The 23259-nt window shown below is 35.3% G+C and overlaps 1 protein-coding gene across 1 annotated transcript in view; it reads left to right on the top strand.

The window, feature by feature from the left end:
* The window catches only part of BBS9 (Bardet-Biedl syndrome 9), a 221082-nt gene that overhangs the window by 183779 nt on the left and 14044 nt on the right, over positions 1-23259 (top strand). Inside the window, exons 15-17 of the mRNA XM_008572932.1 lie at positions 1892-1906; positions 8537-8677; positions 16199-16294. Of these exons, the coding sequence (XP_008571154.1) occupies positions 1892-1906; positions 8537-8677; positions 16199-16294 (252 nt within the window). The remainder of the gene's footprint in view (positions 1-1891; positions 1907-8536; positions 8678-16198; positions 16295-23259) is intronic.

The following is a 23259-nucleotide window of genomic DNA, read 5'->3' as shown; positions in this document are numbered from 1 at the left end:
AGTTTTTTTCCTTTTCTGCATAGTGAATTTTTCATGTTAACAGTTTGCCAATCAGTCGATTTGGTAGATATAAGAATTAGTAGTTATTGCTTATTTTTTTTAACTTTTGAATGAAGTTTAAGCTGATAATAAGGTATTTTCAGGTAATAGGTTTAAATGTTTAAAAACATTTCTGTAGAGTTTTCTTGTTTGTAAAAGTTTTAAAACTGCCTTACTTAACTTCTTTTTTCCTTCCATAATGCCCATTTTGCTTATTTGGCAATGTTTTTATAATTGTAGTTTTTTTTTTTCCCCCTAAGTTAATTTTCTGGCTTGTTCACTGACCACTCTATATGCTCTGATATGATTTTACAGCTTAACTACATGTTTTAAAAATTTATTTCTTTTGCCTTATGTTACTTTGCTTTAAGTTTTTTTTTTTTTTTTGTCTTTTGTCTTTTTCCGTGTCCGGCAACAGATCGCACCCCTCGGCGTTGCTCCCGTGCCTCGCTCAGCCAGTGAGCGGGAACCGGTCTGTATGTGGGATCCGAACCCTCGGGCGGGAGCGCCGCCGCGCTTCCCAAGCGGCGCACTGTAGCAGTGTGCCACCGGGCCGGCCCTTAAGTTGTTTTAAAAAGTATTTTCATCCAGAAGTGACTGTTCTAGCTGTTTACAAGAGCGCCGCCGCGCTTCCCAAGCGGCGCACTGTAGCAGTGCGCCACCGGGCCGGCCCTTAAGTTGTTTTAAAAAGTATTTTCATCCAGAAGTGACTGTTCTAGCTGTTTATCATCTTTTCAGAATTTGGGGCTATATAAATAGTTTTATGCTTAAATGGCTTTGAAAAAGCTGGCTTTATAAAGAAATCAAAATTTTCATAAAGGATTTTCATAAAGGATGGACATTTTGGTTGGATAGTTCTGAAAACAACACTGACATTTTCTGTGTTAATTTGAATTGTGAAATAATGACGTGAGAAATATTTGGCTGAGATCATTTAGCATCAACTGAACATCTCAATAATTATAGGCATTATTATACCTTACTTTTTCTGCTATTGAATAAGAGGTTAGAGAGACTGCTGATGCCTTAATTTAAGTGATTGTTTCATTTATTTTCAAGGAAAACTAGTGACATTGGTTGAAAATAAAGAGAAATGGGTAATAGAAAGTGGACAGAATACTTAAAAATACTCTATAAAGTTGTAAAATCAGTCTTCAAGCTTATGGTTGCACATATCATTTTTGGCTATTATGCTTTTTTAGAGACAGAATTTAAAAGATTATAAATTATTGCTAAACTAGAGAGCATAGGTATTTATTGGTTGAAGGTGAATTAGGAATAATGTAAAAAAAAAAGTGTGCAAAAATAAAAGAATACCAAGACAAGCCAAAACAAATTTTTTTCTCAGTTTTTTTTTTTTTTTTCATTTAATGCTCTCAATGTCATTTACATGTTGAGTCTATTGCTGTTTGGTTAGATTGTATAACTTTACCTCTTTTTGCCACATTTACTCTGGAGTAACACATTCTTGTGGACTTCTGAGAGTGGAAGTGCAAATGTATTGTTGGATTTTATTTAGTCATGTTATTCATGTTACATTTCATTTGTTCATGTTAAAGTCAGTTCTGAATTGATTTTACTTGTGTTTGATTGGAGGGTCATTTAAACCATCAGTGAGGGGGCTGGCCCGTGGCTCACTTCGGAGAACGTGGTGCTGACAACACCAAGTCAAAGGTTAAGATCCCCTTACCGGTCATCTTTTAGAAAAAAAACCCAAAAAACCCCAAAAAACAGAAGTGAGATTCTTGGAAATTTTAATTTATATTTTAAGCAGATATGTTGTGACTTTACCACAGCTAATTTATTGCATTCTTTCTTTCCTACCCCTTTTTGCATTGCCTCTGATGGATAGATCGAAATCCTGATGGTAAGTGAAAAGATGATTTAGAAAAAAATGATTTTCAGAACTGAAACTTGGTTGATGAATTGACGTGGTATTATACTGTGAGTGAACTTTTTATGGACTGCTGTTTTAACTATAGGAACGTCTTAAGGTTGAGACAATGCCTTGATCTTGCTGTGAAGAGCATAGTAGATGCTTCCGTAGAGAGTTGTCATTATTGGCTGTATCAGACTCATGAGAAAGAATGAAGTTAGGAATAAGAAGAGAATTGACTTTTTTGGAAAACGTCAAAGGTGTCAGTGACAACTTATTTCTGAAAGTCATTGGTTATTTACCTGCATGTTCTGATATTTTATTTTACTTAATATAAAGATTAAGAAAAACAAGGTATTTGTCACTGAATTCTAAATTGTCTGTTTTTCTTTTCTGTTCTTCTTTTTTAAGTGTAGTAATTTTTTTATTTGTTATGAATATTCATGAGATACAAAGCTGATTGTCACTCCTCATGCCCATGATGTGAGGGCCAGATTCATACTAGCAGCATGCCCATTACCACAAATAGCATTTGTACCCTGTGTCTCCCACCCAGTTATCCCCAGCCTCCATCCTCCTCTCCCTCCCCTCCCCCACTCCACTTTGTAGCCCAAGGAATGTTCTCTCCCTCTGCAAGTCCAACCCACTAGTGTGGTCTTTCTTTCCTTTCTCCTTTCTCTCTTAGCTCCCACTCATGAGTGAGCACATGCGGTATTTATCCCTCTGTGCTTTGCTTATTTCACGCAGCATAAGGTTTTCCAGGCTCATCCATGTCGTTGGAAATGGGAGAATTTCATTCTTTTTTATGGCACAGTAGTATTGCATGGTTTATATATACCACAGTTTCTTTATCTAATCATCCATTGATAGACATATAGGTTGGTTCCATACCTTGGCTATTGTAAACAGAGCTGCAGTGAACATGGGAGTGCAGGTATCCCTTTGACATGATGACTTCCATTCCTCTGGGTATATACCCAGAAGTGGGATTGCTGGATCATATGGAAGATCTATCTGTAGTTGTTTAAGAAAACTCCATACTGTTTTCCATAGTGGTTGTACAGTCCCACCAACAGTGCAGGAGCGTTCCCTTCTCTCCACACCCTCACCAGCATTTGTTATTCACCATCTTTTTGGTTATAGCCAGTCTAACAGGGGTGAGGTGGTATCTCAATGTAGTTTTAGTTTGCATTTCCCTGATGACTAGTGATGTTGAGCATTTTTTCGTGTACCTGTTGGCCATTTGTATGTCTTCCTTTGAAAAATGTATATTCTGCTCCTTTGCCCATTTTTTAATTGGGTTTTTTTTTTTTTTTACCATATAATTGCTTGAGTTCCTTGTATATTATGCCTATTAATCCCTTGTTGGATGCATAGTTAGCAAAAATTTTCTCCCACTGTGTGGGTTTTCGTTTCACTCTGTTGATTGTTTCCTTTGCTGTGCAGAAGCTTTTTAGTTTGATCAGTCCTATTTGTTTATTTTTTCTTTTGCTTCTTGTGCTTTCAGGCTCATGTTCGTAAAGTCTGTGCCCAGACCTAGTTGCTGAAGTGTTTCACCTATATTTTCCCTTAGTACTGTTACAGTTTCAGGTCTTATACTTCAGTCTTGAATTCATTTTGAGTTGATTTTAGTGTATGGTGAGAGGTGCATATCCAGTTTTCCCAGCACCACTTGTTGAAGAGGCTGTCTTTTCCCCAGTATAGATTTTCTACATGCCCTAATAGATACACTTCTCTCTCTGATAAGAATGCTCTGTGTACTTACTCTGTGGGCCTATTGCTTATTTGTCTTGCTTAGAATTTGTGGGGAATGTCATCAAAGGTCTGACCTCAGCCCATGAACTTGCTTGGGTCAGTGTTAATTGTTACTCATTTTGTTTTCCCCACATCCTTTGTTTACGACTCTGCTATAATACATATCATAATATGTGTTTCATTAAGTTTGGTCCTCAGGTTCTCCTAGTAGATTTTGAGCTCTTTGAGGTCAGGGTTCAAGTATTCATAACAGAGTATACAGAGCAGACACTAAAAATACTAGCATCTCTTTGGTTGTTTTTCCTCCTAGATATATGACTTAATATTATGGTTTATCTTTATTTGTCATTTAAGATAAATTTTAGATAACAATGTTCATTAATTAGTGATAATTAAATAAATATTAAAGTACTTAAAAAATAATGGCAATATTTAGTTTTGGTGATGTCAACAACCTGAGTTGCATAGCACATATCATCTTGATATCTGCCACATGAATATGTATTTATATGAAAAATGTTTTAATGAAAGTAAATGTTTAGATTTATACATTAAGTATACTTGTTAATTAAAATCTGGGTCATTAAAAAGTAGTCTGTTATTAATAGTGGATATTTACATTTTAATTCACAAGATTGCATGTAACCAATAAGATTTTGGACTAAGTTCTGTAAAATACCATGTTATTATCTAACTGATTAGTTTTCAGTTTAAAAAAAAAATCAGTAAAGGTTATTGTTTAGATTTATACATTAAGTATACTTGTTAATTAAAATCTGGGTCATTAAAAAGTAGTCTGTTATTAATAGTGGATATTTACATTTTAATTCACAAGATTGCATGTAACCAATAAGATTTTGGACTAAGTTCTGTAAAATACCATGTTATTATCTAACTGATTAGTTTTCAGTTTTAAAAAAAAATCAGTAAAGGTTATTGTTGAAAAATTTATTCCCTCTTACTCTAAATTTAGCCTAAACCATGAGGGGGGAAAAAAAATCACAATTTAGGGAAATTTTAGTGTTTTAATACAAAGCTAAAGCTGGTGTTAATAATCTCTTCTGATACATAGGTATTTTGAAATTATAATTAAGCTTTAGGGATTAGAGTTGAAATATTCAGCCACACCTAGCAGGCAAGAAAATAATATGTTGCCACTTAGGTCTCACACACAAGGCTTCATATTTCAAAGACTGATCCATTTTATTGTCCTGATCTGTTCAGGCTGTATTGCAGATAAGCAGCTCTGCTTCTACATGTGGAAAAAGAGAAGCAAATGAGGTTTTACGCTGTCCCATAAGGGTTAGTCTCCATTATTTCTGCATTAAAGTTACATGACATGGGCAGTGTAAAACATGACTGCAGATGAAGCACGGTACGCGGCCAGACATAACAGGAAGGGATCAAGGAAGTTCTGGCTACCAGACATTGCTACTGCTTTGGGGCTCCTTGTTTTCAGTATGAAATTACTCTAGCAGGCCCCTGGAAAGAGTTCTGAAGGCACTATATAGATGTGCAATATGGAGACATAGTTATTCTACTATAATATATATATATATATATATTCTCTGTCTTTTTTTTTTTTTTAAGGCACATTTTGGCTTCCCTTTTGACAGTGATACTGGGCTCTAGGGTGTGCCAGATGTAATTAGAATCCTCTCCCTGGAAAAATAGTTCTGTCAGGAGTGATTTTGATGAGAATATTCTCTTTGAGTGTTAAATAATCTTGTGATTAATTATGCCATAATAGTTGCAAGTATCCATTTCCTCTAGTAGGTAAGGAAGGGAAATGTTTGAAAGAGAGGTGATTGTGTTTGATTAAAAAAACAAAAAATAAAACAAAAACAGTGCAGAACATAGTCACTCTGACGAATGACTAGGCCAATATTTGAGCAAAATAAATGACAGAATTTTTTTCTGTCAGTGTAACACACAGACGGTTGAATAAGCCAGATATGGACTGTTTTGCCAGCTATATAGAGGAAAGATTGCTGATGGTAGGCAAAGTTAGGACCAGTTAGGCTCTTTCAACTAAGTTGGAAGTTGTTCTACTGGCAACCTTGACAAGTGTTTAAGTGCATGTAATTCTTCCCTTCTTTATTACAGGTACACACACACACACACACACACACACACACACCAACACGTACCCTTATGATCTTTGGCTTCAGGTTCTTAGATACACTTGCAGCCTGAAGAATAGGTGGTGGCCAAATTTACACTTCAAATTCCTTAAGAAATTGTAAGTCCTAGTAAAATGGTGCGCCTGATAAGCCCCACGTCTAAATACTAGAGATTGTATTTAGAAATGCCTGCGTTTTAATTTGATGGGAAGTACTATAAAATAGTGGCTTTCTGATGTTTCTTTTAAAGGTGTGGTTTCCTTCAACGCGTTTCTAAAGCATTTCATGCTCTTTTTTCTTCCCTAATGGTGAAACTTTTCAAGCTGCCATCATTTAAAAAATAGCCATAATCGTCTTTTTAAGTATGAGTGTCACCATTTTTCAAAGTAATGTCCTATGAAACAGGTTTACAATTCCTGGAGAAAAGAAATTCCAGAGGAGTTCTACAAATCTTAGCAACTGCAGACCGTTGCCCTAGTGTGTGTGGTTGTCATTAACTGACCGAACTGAACTGTGAATTTAGCTTCAATGTATTTCCCTTCTTGGGTTCATTAGTGCTTGCAATCCATTTCTTTCGATTTCTGAAAACTTACCTGTACCACCAATTTCTTTGGCTCTAGGTTCTCGGAGATTTAGGGTAATAATCTTCAAATATATAGGCTCAGTAACATAAAGTCAGTGTGGTTGATCATGTTTAATTTTTTTCACTGTGAATTCAGTCAGTACCTGGTCCAAGTGAAGCAGCGGCCACAGTGTTAGCAGGATAGTTTTAGAAGAACCTTGACAGCCACGTTTTTGTTTGAGCAGTTAACTTAGAATGTGGTTGAAGGTATATAGAAGATAGCTTACCTTTGTACATGGACAGAATTGTCAGAAGCTGAAACTTTTGTTGTACCGTTCATTAAAAATGAAAGAGATGGGAACAGGTTTCAGTTACCTTGTTCTTTCCAGACTGTATCTATTAATTGAGGCTGCAGTTTATTTATTGTAGAGGAGACATATTCAGTGAATATAACGATTTGGGGATATATAGAATATGTGGAAATCTCCTCGAAGGTGGAAAAAGTAGTACTTTGTAATTTTTTTGTGGCGATATTGATAGTTGTTGGTTGAACAGTATCTTAGATCATGTTACCATAATATTTTGAGTCAAAACATTTCATCATTGTAAAGTACAAATACACATGCCTCTAAAAATCTCACAGAATATCAGGAAATAATACCCTGGGACTTTTCTTGAGACACCAGTTATAATTTGCATCTAGGATTCCAGGAGAAGTGAACTTAACATCTGTTGGTTATGAGCAAAAAATGAGGTGGGTAAAATTTGATGGCTAATAGATTATGTTGAAGAGAATGACAAATATGCTCCACATACTCTGAAAAAGTATTTAATTGACCTCATATATCAATATGCTTGTCGTGGTTGATGGTCTGTCACTGTCCTGAGTGTGGAGTAAGCCGCACAACTCCAATTGGCATGAACGAAATATATTGCTAATTCCAGGGATCCTGCTTTGGGATCATGTCTCCAAATTCCAAATGCTGCTGCTTTTGCTATTTTTAAGCAACTCCCAGAGTCCACTATAAAGAAATAAAGGAATTCACGTGTGGATCCATGAAGGAGAGTAGAACATTTTGAGTTTTCCATTTCTCTACAGCAGTATGCTAAGATACAGCTTCTGTATATTATCTTTCATCTCATCCCATCAAAGACAGGATTCTAGAATAAAAGGAGCAGAAACTAAGGGTTTGCTTTTCTAGATTTAGAAGTAGAGAGCCTAAACTGGCTTTGGTTTAAATTTTTTCTCTGTAAAAATATTGAAAGGAATAATTTTTAAAAACTTTAAAAATCCTGATATAAAATGCTTCATTGTTATTTATTTATTTAACTATTTGAATATGCTTATGTGAGTATTGAAAACAGTTAATCGAATGACCATATAAGCTTTTCAAAAGGGCACTTAAAGTGATATGTAGAGTTAAATTGTTTGAAAAAAATTTAATTCAGATAAAAGAAATATTGTTAATGTGTGAAATGGACTTTAGTAGAACTTCAATAGAGCAAATTCTATTGTACTCATAATTTATCGAAGTTCAAAAGGGCACTTAAAGTGATATGTAGAGTTAAATTGTTTGAAAAAAATTTAATTCAGATGAAAGAAATATTGTTAATGTGTGAAATGGACTTTAGTAGAACTTCAATAGAGCAAATTCTATTGTACTCATAATTTATTGAAAATTGTAAATATAATTTGTATCTTAAGTAAAAAAGGCTAAAGATTTAAAATGTTTTGGGGTAGAGAAATTTTAAATATGATCATATAGAGTCTTACTGATACAAACTTCGTATTCTTTGTTCATTTTAGCTGATAGTCTTGGATTAGGGCTAGAACTTCGAAGTTCTTAGTTAAAGACTTGTTTGAATAATTGAGTGAAAATAACTATAATGTTTTTTATAATGTCCAAATATAGTGATTTAAAAAATGTAGTACTGCTATTAAAGACAGACCTCATGCCTATGCCCCTTTTAAGATTTTATTTTTGCCTTGCACTTTTTTAAAGTAGTAAAAAAAGTATGAATTATGATAACACTTTACACTTATTTCAGTTATGCTAAGTGAAATGGAAAGGCAACAAACATAAACTAAGATATGTTGCTGCTTGAACTATTAGTAGTACAATTTTTTTTCTGCCAAATTATTTGTCAAATCTGTGAGTCTTCGTTTCTCTCTTATTTTAGGCATTCCTCGAGTTGTCCAATGTAAATTTAGACTTCCTCTGAAATTAATATGCCTACCAGATCAGCCTTCAAAAACTGCAAGCTGCAAACTAACGATTGATACCAATAAACCTCCAGTCAGTCTGCTCAGTCTCTTCCCAGGTAGGACTTTTGAAGTAACATGCCTGTAGCGTCAGAAATGTTAAGAATTTAGAATGGAATCCTTGTACAGCAGGTAATGATGGGGTAATTATTAGATAATAGTTAAATAAGAATATAAAAATGCCTCAAGGATTTTTCCTTCTTGTTTGCCTGTTCAAAGGCGAATAGCTTATATCAGCAAAGTAATAAGGTAAACCTTTTAAGTTTGATTAAAATTATCATAATCATTATTTTGCTTCAGTATTCAGAAATAAAAACATCAATTGTTTCTTTCTAGACTGTGGAATTTTTTGTCTTGGAATGTAAATATTTATTATTCATATTCATGGAAGTTTTTGGATATATCCCTTTTCTAAGTATATAAATATTTATTATTCATCTTCACTGGCTTTTGGATTTGTACCTTTTAAAAGTATATTCTTACGGCCCTGAAAAGTACTCTCATAGGTAGGTGTTCTTGGTGGTTCTGCCGTCTACAGCGGTGGAGAGGACGAATGTTCATTCTGTGGCTCTGGTCATTTAGAGGGGCTTCATATTTAAAGCCTGAATATTGCAGTGAACATTTGGGGTAATTTGTGAAGGTGCGACTTTCTCCAGATGCCAGTTTTTCTTTGAGTAGCTTAGAAAATAGAGAGGAGTTGACTGATAAAACATCCTTAGTAGTAACCAAGGTTTCTAATGTGGTGATGGGATGGAATTAAAGAAAAAAATCTGGGGATTAAATCATCCCTTTTAAATCCTTCATTAAAAATCAGCACTGTTGGTTATGAGATGCATCCTTACCCTTGCATTAGTGGATAGGATTTAGAATACAAAGAAATTTTCCCACAAGGTTTAGAAATTTATGGTAAGTCAACTTTTGTGTTATTAACTACTTAAAGTGCTTACAATTTATTTCATTAATTTAGAGTGTTTTTAAAACCTTTATTTATAAGTAACTCTTTGAAAAATTTCCAAATTAAATGCTTTTTATTACAAATATATTGTCGGCAAATAATTTTTACCTTTCTGTCTCTTTCTCCTTCCCTTCCCTTCTCTTTTCTTCTTCTTTCTTAGTCAGTTTTCTTATAACAAATTATAGAATGAAAAAAAAATCAGTAACATCTTGCACAAATGTATTAGTTCTTGGGTCTACTGTACTACCCTGGAAACATACTTGGAAATGATATGCTGAACACTGAATTTATTGGTGCCTTGGAAAACTGTGTAAGCCCCTGGCTTTTGAGTGAGGTTGATCTTCATCATCGATGGATGACACCTAATTAGAGATTGAATAAAAATGTGTGCCTTTGAGTAGTCTCCGTAGGGTACCAATTGGACAGTCTGCACTAGGGAAAGTTTAGGTAACCGATTATTCATATTGCTCCTGATTTGGGGCTCAATTGTTGTGATGTCGTAGGTATCTTATGCTCATCAGCATGTATTTGCTTCGTAGGCACTTTAGAAATGAGACTAAATGACAAATTTTTAAAAAATTTCTCCAAGATCCAATATATGTGATAAAGCATTTAAAAAAAAAATTTCCTGGATTTGTGTTTATATTGAGCATGCTAGAATCATGTAATTGTTTAAAGTAAGTATCATTTCACTCTTGGTATATGTAAGACTTTTATATGTTGATGCCAGATAAAGTTGCTATTGCAAATCTTCTGTCTTTTTTTTTTTAACTGAAAGAAGCAAAATTAATGAGCTTCATGGAGAAGAAATAAAATAACTTTTAATCTACATCTCTTTATTTTAGTTCTTTTTTGGTGAACAAATATAGGTATATTTAAAATAACTTTAAATATCTTATTACAGAACAAATGTGAAATCTAGAAAATACGGACAACAAAAAAGAAAACGAAAGTTGCTAGTAATTCTATCATCTCGTGATACCTACTTATGTTTCATTATGTTTTCCCAATCTTTTAAAAAATATTTTTCTAAGCATTTATCCCCCCCAAAGATTTTACTTCTCATACTTTTTTGATACATCTTTCTGTATTATTAGATATATATATATATATATATTTTTTTTATGTAACCGGTAAGGGGATCGCAACCCTTGGCGTGGTGTTGCCCGCACCACTCTCAGCCAGTGAGCGCACCTGCCATCCCTATATAGGATCTGAACCCGCGGCCTCAGCACTCCCAGCGCCACACTCTCCCGAGTGAGCCACAGGGTTGGCCCTATTAGATATTTTTATTATATGGTTTCAATGATTGTATAGTACGTGGGTACTTCAAAAGTTCATGGAAAGATTCATATTATCTTTTAATTCTATATTTCCATGAACTTTTTGAAGTACCCTCATATTTTATCATAAATTTATACTATAAAATCATTTGACCAGCATTATACTTTTAGATATTTATATTGTTTTTTTTTTTTGTCCTTTTGGAGACCGGCCGCACTGCGCCCAGCCAGTGAGCGCTGTGAGCGCACCGGTCATCCCTATATATGATCCGAACCCACCGCGGGAGCGCTGCTGCACTCCCAGTGCCGCACTCTCCCGAGTGCACCACAGGCTCGGCCCTATTGTTTTTAATTTATTTATATTGTAAATATACCTGTGATGAATATCTTTGTGATAATACTTCTCTAAATTTATTATAATTTCTTTGATGAATATCTAATACTGGAATTGCTGTGCCAAAGGATATAGAATATTTTTAAGGGTTTTGAAATATAGTGTGAAATTGACTTCCTGAAGGGCCATATCAGTTAACCCTATCAACAAAGTTTGAATGAAGGTGTCTAGTATCCAAATTCTTGCCTGAGAGAATGTTATAATTATAAAAAGCTTTAAATATTTATGTATATAAATATTTAAAGTATGTATGTATGTTTATGTATATACATATATATTTATGTGTACATACATATACATAAATATTTAAAGCTTTTTATAATTATAACATTCTCTCAGGCAAGGATTTGGATATTATATACATATATATATAATAGCTCTCTGTGGTGCTTCTGGCTAAAAACGACTGAAGCAATGAAGACATTTCTCTTTTTTTTTCCTTTTTGTCTTTTTTCCTGACCGGTAACGGGGTCGCAACCCTCGGTGTCATGCCCGTACCGGGACCGGCAATGGGATCGCAACCCTCGGTGTTGCGCCTGCACCGCGCTCAGCCAGTGAGCGGGGACCGGTCTCCACATGGGATCCGAACCCTCGGCGGGAGCGCCGCTGCGCTCCCAAGCGGCGCACTATCCAATGCACCACCGTGTCGGCCCCTAAGACATTTCTTTATCTCATATAAAAAGAAGTCCCTAAGTGGGCAGATAACATGTCATTTGGTGACAGCCTTTTATGTTACTCAAATATATGTCTATCTGTGCTTGTCAATAAATTTATATTTTAATGATTACATAATATTTCATTATTTGGAGATTTCATGTACATACCTTTGTCAGATGTGTGGTTTGAAAGTATTTTCTCTCAGTTTGTGGCATGTATTTTTATTCTCTTAACAGAGTCTTTGGAAAATCAGAAGTTCTTTATTTTGATAAAGGCCAATTTATCAGTTTTTTTCTTTTATGGATCTTGGTTTTAATGTTATATCTAAGAAATCTTTGCCTCATCCAAGGCTACAAAATTTTTCTTCTTTTAAAAAAATTTTTTCTTGTTGTACATTTTATTATTTTATTATTTTATTTTTTAGTTTTTTTTTTTGTCTCTTTTTCCGTGTCCGGCAACGGATCGCAACCCTCAGTGTTGCCCCCGTACTGTACCGGGGACCGGCAACGGGATCGCAACCCTCGGTATTGCGCCCGCACCACGCTCAGCCAGTGAGCGGGAACCGGTCTCCACGTGGGATCCGAACCCTCGGCGGGAGCGCCGCCGCGCTCCCAAGCGGCGCACTCTCCAGTGCGCAACCGGGCCGGCCCTTGTTGTACATTTTACATTTAAGTCTGTTACCTGTTTTGTGTTGATGTTTATGTATGGTGTGAGATGTGGATAAAATCCTCGTTTTTGCATATGGGTAGCTTATTGTTACAGCACTATTTTTTGAAGTCTGTCCTTTCCACTAAATTGCCTTTGCAAATTTGTTGAAAATCATCTAGCAATATTTATATGTGTGTATTTCTGTTTTCTTTATGTGTTCCATTAATCTATTTGTCTACGCTGCCAATATTGCTATGTATGCCAATAGCATAGAGTCTTGATTACTGTAAATTTATAAATGTCTTGAAGTTAGGTAGTGTAATTTCTCTAACTTTATTCTTTTTCAAAGTTGTCTTTTATATTCTAGGTCCTTTGCATTTTTATATGAATCTTAGAGTCAGTTTGCCAATTTTTCTCAAAAATTGCCTGCTGGCTTTTTGATTGGGATTGAAATTGCATTGATTTAGAGATCAGTTTGGAGAGAATTGACATCTTAACAATATTGAAAATGGTTAAATTTGCTCTACTTATTCTAGTTTCTTAAGTGTAAAGTTTATAGCTTCATAGCTTCATTTATTTAAGGCTTGTTTGATTTTCCTTGATGAGGGTTTGTAATTTTTGATGTACAGGTCTTTCAAATATTTTGTCTGATTTATCCCTATCATATATTTTGATGCTATTGCTAATTTTACTGTTTCAAATTGTTCTTTGTTACTACATAGAAATACAACTGAGTTTTATATATTGATCTTCTATCCTGCAACATTGTTGGTTCTACTAACTTTTTTGTAGATTTAATCAGATTTTCTACATACATGATTATGTCATCTAAAAATGAAAACAGTTTTACTTCTTCCCTACCAATTGAGATTGTTCATTTTTTGCTTTTTGCCTTGGTTAGTACCTCTGGAATGATGTTGAATAGAAATGGTGAGAGTGGACATTCTGTCTTTCACCATTAAGTATGTTTTAGTCTTATGTAGGTATTCTGTAGATGTCCTTTACCAGGGTGAGAAAGTTCCCTTATATTTCTCGTTTGTTGAGAGTTTATCAGGAATAGATATTAGATTTTTTAAGGCTTTTTCTACATCAATTGAGATAGTCATATTATTTTCTTATCTAGTCTCTGAATATAATAGATTACACTGATCAATTTTTTAATGTTAGCCATGTTAACCATGCATTCTTGAGATAAATCACACTTGGTCATGATGTTTTATCTTTTCACTATATTGTTGGATTTAATTTGCTAAACTTTAGAATTTTACATTTATGTTCATGAAAAATGTTGATCTGTAATTTAGTTTTTCTATAATTATGTGTCACTAATGTGGGGTTTACAGAATAAGTTGGGAGGTATTTGCTCCAATTTTTTGGAATAGTGTGTAGAATTGGTAATATTTTTTGCTTAACTGTTTCATAGAATTCACCAGGGAAGCTATCTGGACCTAGAATTTTCTCTATGGGTTAGTTCTTAAACTAAAAATTCAATTTCTTCATGAGATATAGGACTACTCTGGTTTTCTATTTCTTCTTGAGTGAGCTTTGTTTTTATTTTTCAAAGAATGCATTCATTTCATCTAAGTTGTTGAATTCATTGGCATAAGGTTGTTCCAAGTATTTCCTTATCATCCTTTTAATACCTATAGTATCTGTAGTTATGACACCTCATTTATTACTGATATTAATAATTTGTGTTTTCTCTTTTACTCCTTGTTTTTTATTGACTAGAAATTTATCCATTTTATTGATCTTTTTAAAAAACCAGCTTTCGGTTTTATAAATTTTTTGTTTTTTATTGCTTTGATTTCTCTGATTTTTCTTTCTTCTGCTTACTTTGGGTTTAATTTGCCCTATGACAGCTGAGGTGGTGGCTGGAATGCGGGCGTATGCAGGTCCTTGGCTTCGGAACCCATGGTGCCACCTAGCTCACGATGGCAGTGGCTCCAGTGTTTGAGGAATGGGTGGACATAGTATAGCCACAGAACCGGTGTCTAGAGTACTCATAGAGTGACTGTGGCTCTGGGGTCAGGTGAATGCATGAGGTTGGGAGAGGTGACAGCTCTGGTCCTAGGGTGGCACAACAGTGGCTGCTTCTTGAGCAGAGAAGTGTGCAGCCATGCCTCCCTTTCTGGGGTTTCCTGCTGGGAATGGTTGTTGTTACCTCAGTGGCCAAAGATGCTGGTGTCTTCTGTAGATCAGGTTTCTGGGGACATGGTGGTTCTTGCTGCATGGCTGATGCTGATAGCCTCTCACCTTTCTTCTTTGTTTCTAGCCATCTGTAAGCATCTCAGATATGCCAATATCAGCAATAATCATTTCTGTGTTACTGTAGATTTTTAGGTGAACCTTTGAGCTGTCATAGGGCTGTTTTGGTTTGTGGATAGCTGTATCTACTTCTTTTTTTTGTGGGAGGATGAAGTCTGGTATCTCCTACTCCACCATTTTGGTGATGTTGTTTAGTACTTCCTTCTGTCTATTGTGATGCCTATACATTGGTATTTGGATCTAGACCTAGTAGAGTCAGGATTGATTATTTTGGCCAGAGTTGTTCTTGGGTGGTAGTATATACCTTCAACAGCGAGAGCATAATATCTGTTTGTCTCTTTTTGTGTATGATGCTAACAGCCATTGATATTTAATGATGAAATCAATGTTCATTAGAGACTGAAAAATGGTGATATTCTGTTTCTTTCAAGCTTACTTCGATTTTTAGCTGGAATGTTTCTATACAGAGAATCTTTCCCTTAACTAGCAGTGAGTATGTGGTGCAGTTTGAGTATGATTGTCAGAATAAATACTTGTTTTTTTCCTCTTTATTACTAATTTAAAAAAATATTTAAAATAAATATAGTTTAAAATTAAGAAAGTTGATTCTCTAGGATTCTTCAATGTTTTTGTTTTATTTTTAAATATCTATATGAACTCATACTTTTAAATATATTCGATGTGTTTCACTCCATTGCAATTATTATCTTTTAAAAAAATTAATTTATATATTTTTCTACATTGTAAGATGTTGCAGAACAGTTGGTGGGTAGGGGAAGGGGAAAGGAAATAGGGTGAGAGGAGTAGGGAGGAGGGAGGGTTTGGTTGAGGCCTGTGGCACTCCCTCATTCCTGCAGGGGAGACCGGGGGTTCTGGTTGTGGCTCAGTAGTTGTCACCGGGCTGGTTGTAGATGTCGGGGGGGCATGGCTGAGGCCCTCAGCCCCCCATTGCCCTGGATTGGGAGCTCACAGTATCTTTTTTGATACTCAAATATTTTTGTCTCTGGCCAGTGGTAGTCTCTTTAAGTCGGTTCTCAGGTTTTTTTCATACAACCCTACTAGTCATCTGATAGCTTCGTTGCTGTCTGTATGATAAGATATTCTGGATTCATCTTGTACATGTTCTGTCTCATATATGGAACCTTTAATTAGAAGAAAGGAAACTAAGTGATTCCCGAGTGTTATTGTGAGGCAGAAATTTCAGCAATTGGAAGCTACTATGGAAATCAAAGTTAATATGTTATAATTGATTCATGGACTTAATACATGACTAGAGACAAAGAAATTTGTCATCCAACTAGACTTCCTGTTTCAAATGTTTTGTGTTAATTTTGCTTTGTGGTTACATGGGTGATTTTTTTTTTTTTCTTTGTAGGCTTTGCCAGTCAGTCAGATGATGATCAGGTGAATGTAATGGGTTTTCGTTTCTTAGGAGGTTCCCAAGTTACTCTTCTTGCTTCCAAAACCTCTCGTAAGTAAGACCATGTTATTATTTCTTTTGACATTTTCTACTAAGGACACTATATCCCAGAGCATTCTCCCATGGAGGATTTCTGCAAAGGATGATATTCTGTTAAGTATCAAAAACGAAGAGCCAGGGTGTTAAGTATATTGGATATAAAGGTTATGAGGATAGGATTGTGTTTTATTAGAAATGTGTAACTCTGACTTGGGGAATGCGGAGAATTTTGAGGGAGGACTGTAAAGAATTGAAAATGTTTTTGCGATAGGTATATGGTGAAATAGGTTGTAGGAGCTCCTAGACAACTGGAACTGTTTTTTGTACGTACTGTATTCTTACATACTCCTTTTGGACACTGGTAAAGATGAAGGTGAAAGTGAATGACTTTTGCTGAAATTAATCTCAGTAGGCAGAAAAGTAGTAATTCTATAGTCAATTTTGAATTTCAGACTTAAATATTCTTTATTGATTTGGTTACTTCATACATATGAAAATAATAATTGTAACTAGTCAATGTAAAACTGACCTCTGATGTATGCAGTATATATTGAAGCTACTGAACTCACTGAGTTACATACATACCTTCATGGAAATAAAGTAAAATATTAAGAAAGGAAGTGTTTAACAAATTTGTATTGAGGGGAAAGTGTGTGTGTGTGTGTGTGTGCGTGCGTGTTAAAGTAGTACACTCCAATTAAAAAAAAATCACTGTAGTTTTTGCAATGGGCTTTCACTTTCTACCTCATGCATTTGCAGTTGTAGTTGTTTATTTTTATAATAATAACTAGAGTAAATAAGGACATTTGTTTTTGAAAAAGAAAGGTGTTAGCAGGAGGAATATACATCCTGTTTAGAAATTGTAATGATGTTTCTGCACGTAAGATCATAACAGCTTCTGGAATATGTAGATTGGTGACTTGTGAAATAGACTTGGATACAACTAAAGATTCTAGAATAAGGCACAGAAATCAAAGACAACTCTGAGAGGAATAAGAAGATTCTGTATTTTTCATGGTGTTTGTAATTGGTCATAATTGCAGTCTTCTTTACATTGCCACTATTTTTTTTGAAGAGATTATGTTATTGTGGTAAAAACGTTTAACATCAGATCTACCATGTTCATGGATTTTTAAGTATATGATACAGTAACTACAGGTACTTGGCACTCTTTTGCTTTTAGCTCTAATCCTTAGTTGGTTGGTGGAGTCATTTTGGTGCATATCTCTTAATTTAATCCCACTTTCAGCAAAGGACAGATCATCCAGACAAGAAACTAACCAGGAAACATCAGAATTAATCTCTGCTGTAGGCCAACTTGACCTAACAGGCATTTATAGAACATTTCACCTAACAGTTGCAGAATACACATTCTTCTCACCAGCACATTGAACATTCTCTAGAATACACCATATATGAGGACACAAAAACAAGTGTCAAGATATTTAAAATAATTGAAATCATACCAACTACCTTGTCTGACCACAGTGAAATCAAACTAGAAATCAACAACAAAAGGAACACCAGAAACTGTTTGAATACATGAAAATTAAACAATATGAACCTAAACAACAAATGTGTCAAAGAGGAAGTCAAGAAGGAAATGAAAAAATTCCTGTAGACAAATGAAAATGCACATATAACATACCAGAACCTATGGGGTATGGCAAAAGCAGCTCTAAGAGGGACTTTTATAGCAATAAATGCCTACATCAAAAAAGAAGAAAGCCTCCAAATAAACAAGATAATGTTACACCTCTGGAAGCTGGAAAAACAGAACAAACCAAACCCCAAATCCGTAGGAGAGAAAGATCAGAGCAGAAATAAACGAATTAGAGATAAAAAAAAACACAAAAGATGGATGAAACAAAGAGTTGGTTTTTCGAAAAGTTAAATAAAATCAAACCTTTAGCTAGACTAATGAAGAAAAAAAGAGAGAAGACTCAAATAAAATCAGAAATGAAAAAGGAGACATTACAACTGATACTATAGAAATACAAGGGATCATAAGAGACTACTACAAATAACTATATACAAACAAACTGGAAAACCGAGACGAAATGGATGAATTCCTGGACACATACAATTTACAAAAGTTGGATCATGAAGAACTAGAAAACCCAAATAGACCAATAACAAGTAATGAGATTGAAGCAGTAATAAAAAGTCTCCCAACAAAGAAAACCCCAGGACCAAATGGCTTCACTGCTGAATTCTACCAAACAGTTATGCTGAATTCTACCAAACAGTTAAAGAAGAACTAGTACCAAGTCTTCCCAAACTCTTCCAAAAAATTGAAGAGGAAAGAATACTTCCAAACTCATTCTGAAAGGCCAGCATTACCTTTTTACCAAATTTGGAAAAGGGTGCAACAACAAAAAAATAAAATTGTTGACCCCTAATGAACACAGACATGAAAATCCTCAACAAAATACCAGCAAACGGAATCCAGGAATACCTTAAAAAGATCATACACCATGATCAAGTGGGATTCATCCCAGGAATGCTTCAATATATGCAAATCTATAAACTTGATACATCACATTGACAGAATGAAGGGAAAAAAACCCCATATGATCATTTTGATAGATACAGAAAAACATTTAATGAAATCCCACACCACTTCATGATAAAATCACTCAACAAGTTTAGAATGAATGTACCTCAACACAATAAAGGCCATATACAACAAACCCACAGCTGATGTAGTGAATGGATAAAAATTGGAGGCTATTCCTCTGAGATCTGGAACAAGACAAGGATGCCCACTTTCCCTACTCTTATTCAACATAGTACTAGGTTTTTAGCCAGTGCAATAAGGCATAAGAAAGCAATAAAGGACATTCAAATCAAGAAAGGAGGAAATCAGACTATCTCTATTTGCAGACATGATTCTATGCACAGAAAACCCTAAACACTCCACCGAAAAATTACTCTAACTAATAAATGAATTCAGTATAGTGGCAAGATACAAAATCAATACACAAAAATCAGTAGCATTCCTATATGCCAATAACAAAATAGCCGAAGAAGAAATCAAGAAAGTAATCCCAGTCACAGTAGCTACCAATAAAATGAAATAACTAGGAGCAAATTTAACCAAGGAAATGAAAGACCTCTACAGTGAAAAGTATAAAACATTGGTGCCAGAAATTGAAGAGGACAAATAAATGGAACTGCGATGTTCATGGGTTGGAGGTATTCTCTTTATTTAAACTATAAATGTCATTGCCAGCATTTCCTTGGGAATTTGTACGTATCTGTTTGACTTCAGTTGATGGTTCTGTATGATGAATCTGCAAATGAGATCAATAAAAAAAGGCAAAAGGTTATTGTTTGTTCAAATGAGGATATTTATATCCTAATGCATCATATATATATGTGTATATATATATACACACACTGTATATAAAGTAACTCTTAGAGCCCTGATGTTGTCAGTAATTACCTTACCATTATCTAAATTCACCAAATGTCCAGGTATATAAATGATTTATTTACTCCATCTGAATATATGGCAATGCTTTGGCACAGCCATAGTGGGGTTAGATGACTAAATAATGGAACAGGACAGGACCTTTTACACAAGGAACCAAATGAACTGTGTAAACTGAAATTTGAAGAGCAGCCGTTACAATTTCCTGGTGGTTTTGGCTTCAGCACCACAGGAATCCTACTTAGGAGACACCTTTGGTGATGACGGGAGAAGAGGTTTGGAGAAAGTGCAGTTTTCTGGGGCTGATGCAGAAGCTGATGCTCCCTCCAGCTCTATCAGAGTGTTCATAGCCAAGAAAGGAACAAAGTCATTTGTACCCCACCTGTGTTTGGCATTTTTCTTTTCTGTGAAAGGTACATAGTGTTAATTGTAGTCTAGCAATCTGATTGACAGAAAAATTCTGTGTATGGAAAGAACCCGATATTTTGTCCATAGTGGACACTCAAATGGTTCATAAGTCATATATAGTTGTCCTCGGCTCTTGGGTGATGTTTCCCGTGGGTTCCACATATTCATCTCCTTTTAAACCTGCATGATAATCAACCATGCTTCAGGTGCGCTGTCTGGTAATTTTAGTTCAATTGTCTTGTTTGGCAAATGGAGACCAGTCCAGACAGACAAGAGAAAAGCGAGTGTAGCTCCTTGTCTTAGACACCAGATCACATTCTCTGTGGAACTGAATAGGTTATTATTTTCAGAAAGTAGAGTAGTGCTTCAATGTAATTAGAGTTTATAACATGAATTGTGAAAAATTGAAGTATTTAAGATAAATAAATTTAAGAAAAATACACTAGCAAAATTTCTGAAAATTATTATAACAGTCCTATATTGAAAATGACGTGACAGGTCAAATTTTATGAGATCAAATATTGTTACAATTAACATTGTAAAATATTTCCACATGGGAGTTATTATAATTTTCAGTGATTCAGTACAATGGGATTTCAGAAAAAGTATACCATTGCCTAAATATGTACATATCCTTCCCATGCAGCTTTCCTAAGATCCAGGTCCACGTAATGACTTATGACCACACGACACACACTGCTGCCTCTCTCTGCGCACTTCCTTCTGCCCCTTTCTGTCTCTATACTTTTCTTGGTCTTTCCTCTTTTTATCTTTGTTTCTATCTTTTTTTTTTTTTTTTTTTAACCTTACCTTGTTCCACTTGTTTCTTAAAGGATTTAACAGAGTTCAAAAAATATCCAAAGTACGAAAGGAAAAAAAAAAAAATACTTGAAGGAAACAGAGAAAATAAGGGCATAAAATTAATGAAGGTATGAATAAGATTAACACTCAGACATGCATACTGTGTGATAGATAATGTGCTAGCAACGTAAAAATAATGAGAGAGCATTTCGTGTCCAATTTCCAGAATGTTCAAAATACAAAATCAGATCATTTGTTTAGGAGATACACAGCCTTAATTGCTGCTGAGTCCAGGATGAAATTTCTGTTATGAATATTCACAAAGACAATTCCTTCAATATATCTCTATAGTTTATATTTTATAATTATAATGATGTTTATGTAATTATGATTGAAAAATTTTACAGAGCTTTAAAAATAATGATAAAAATTTTCTAAATATAATTCTATTTGAGCCCAAATTAGTGCAGTCTAAGCTGCAGCTTGATTCAAGGACAAATTAGAGCATCTAGTGCTGCAGGTATTCAGAATCTAGTGTTGTTAGTAAGGACTGGACAATCAAATTCAGTAATTCAGAATTGACAAGTAGGACAAAGGAGTTGTGGGTTTTGCTTTTAAATGAGCAACACTAGACACATTTGAATTCTAACTGAAATGATTGCGTTCAGGGGGAGAGCCTGATGAGGTCAGGGAAGAGAAGGGGATCATGATGCAGTGACGTCCTTGAGGAGGAGAGAGGGGTGGGATGAGGAAGATACGGAGAGAGGTCGAGGAAAAGGTCGTCGTGACTCCTCTGTAACAGGCGGGATGGGATGTGTGTCCAGGGAGACTGTAGATTTGTTAGTGGAAAGATAAGAGAACTTTGATGATATCTAAATTTGAAAATAAGGCGTGACCTCAGTGTCTTGGACGATAAGGAAGCAAACGCACGAGGGAAGCAGGCCGTGCAGAGTTCCTGTGTGAGGTCTGAGGTCCTGAATGTTGAAGTGAAACCAGTCATCCTTGTTAGGTGATTTTCCCTGGAAGTGATTTGTGTCTTGGCATTTGAGCAAATAAAAGCAGGGCTCAGATCTTATTTTATTTGTTTTATTTTATTTTATATTTTTTGTGGCTGTCCAATACAGGGATCCAAACCCTTGACCTTGGTGTTATAATACTGCACTCTGACCAACTCAGCTAACTGGCCAGTCCTTCGATTTTAAATCAGAGAATTGAGATAAAATATTTTTATGAGTGTGATTGTAATAATGGACTACCAAATCTGAGCTGATAAGGAGAAAAGTAAGGATTAGAGATAACTGATACTTTGCAAAAAATTGATGGGTTCAGTGGATCAAAAATCTCAATAAGATGGAAGAAGTGAAGTAGCAGTTTTATATCAAGTGAACTTGATGAGCAAAAGGTGGTGGCTGGAGAATGGATCAGATATGGATGTCAAGAGTTCAGAAAGACTGCAGATTCTAATGATGACAAGCTCCTCAGACAAGGTGACCTTGGGGTCGTGGGTTGCTAGGATGCAGAGAAGACCATTGGAGACAAGAATTTCAAGAAAACAAGATAGTGCACTTGTGGGTGTCGAAAAGGCTTGTCTGATGCTTAGCACGAGGAAATGAGAAAACGGAACTTACCAAACACATCATTGTGAAATTTTAGAGCACAAAGGATCAGGAGTGTATCCTTGAAGATTAGAAAGAAGAAAACAAGTTACAAGGGACATGAACTAAGATGGCATTTAGCTTTTCACTGGATGCTAGAGGACAAGGGAGAAATTTTCTCAAAGATTGGAGGGAAATGGCTTTCAACTTAGAACCCTGTAGATTATAAATTTTTTTTTCACCAAAATAAACTTGTACTAACTTGTTATAACATGTCTGAAAAGGATAACTTTGAGGCACTAAGCAGGATAAGACATCAGTTTGAAAAGAGCCCCTGTCAGAGCAACATGAATTCTGCTAATAGTGAAGCAAGAACAAACATCAAATTAATGGTGGTGCTTGGGTGGAAGCATGGTGAAGTCATTGACGCTTCATGAGAAGTTTATGGGGATAATGCCTCACAGAAATCAGCAGTTTACAAATGGATAACTCATTTTAAGAAGGGACAAGACATATTGAAGATGAAGCCTGCAGGGGCAGACCATCCATATCAGTTTGTGAGGAAAAACTCAATCTTGTCCATGCTCTGATTGAAGAGGACTGACAGTTGACAGCAGAAACAATAGCCAGCACCATAGACGTGTCAATTGGTTCAGCTTATACAGTTCTGACTGAAAAATTGCAGTTGAGCAGACTTTCCACTTGATGGGCGCCTAAACTGTCGTGCCCAGATCAGC

The sequence above is a fragment of the Galeopterus variegatus genome, unplaced genomic scaffold (genome assembly GCF_000696425.1).
Source record: "Galeopterus variegatus unplaced genomic scaffold, G_variegatus-3.0.2 Scaffold849, whole genome shotgun sequence".
NCBI lineage: Eukaryota > Metazoa > Chordata > Mammalia > Dermoptera > Cynocephalidae > Galeopterus > Galeopterus variegatus.
The sequence above is the reverse complement of the archived record's forward strand: the minus strand, read 5'-3'. Positions and strand labels throughout refer to the sequence as shown.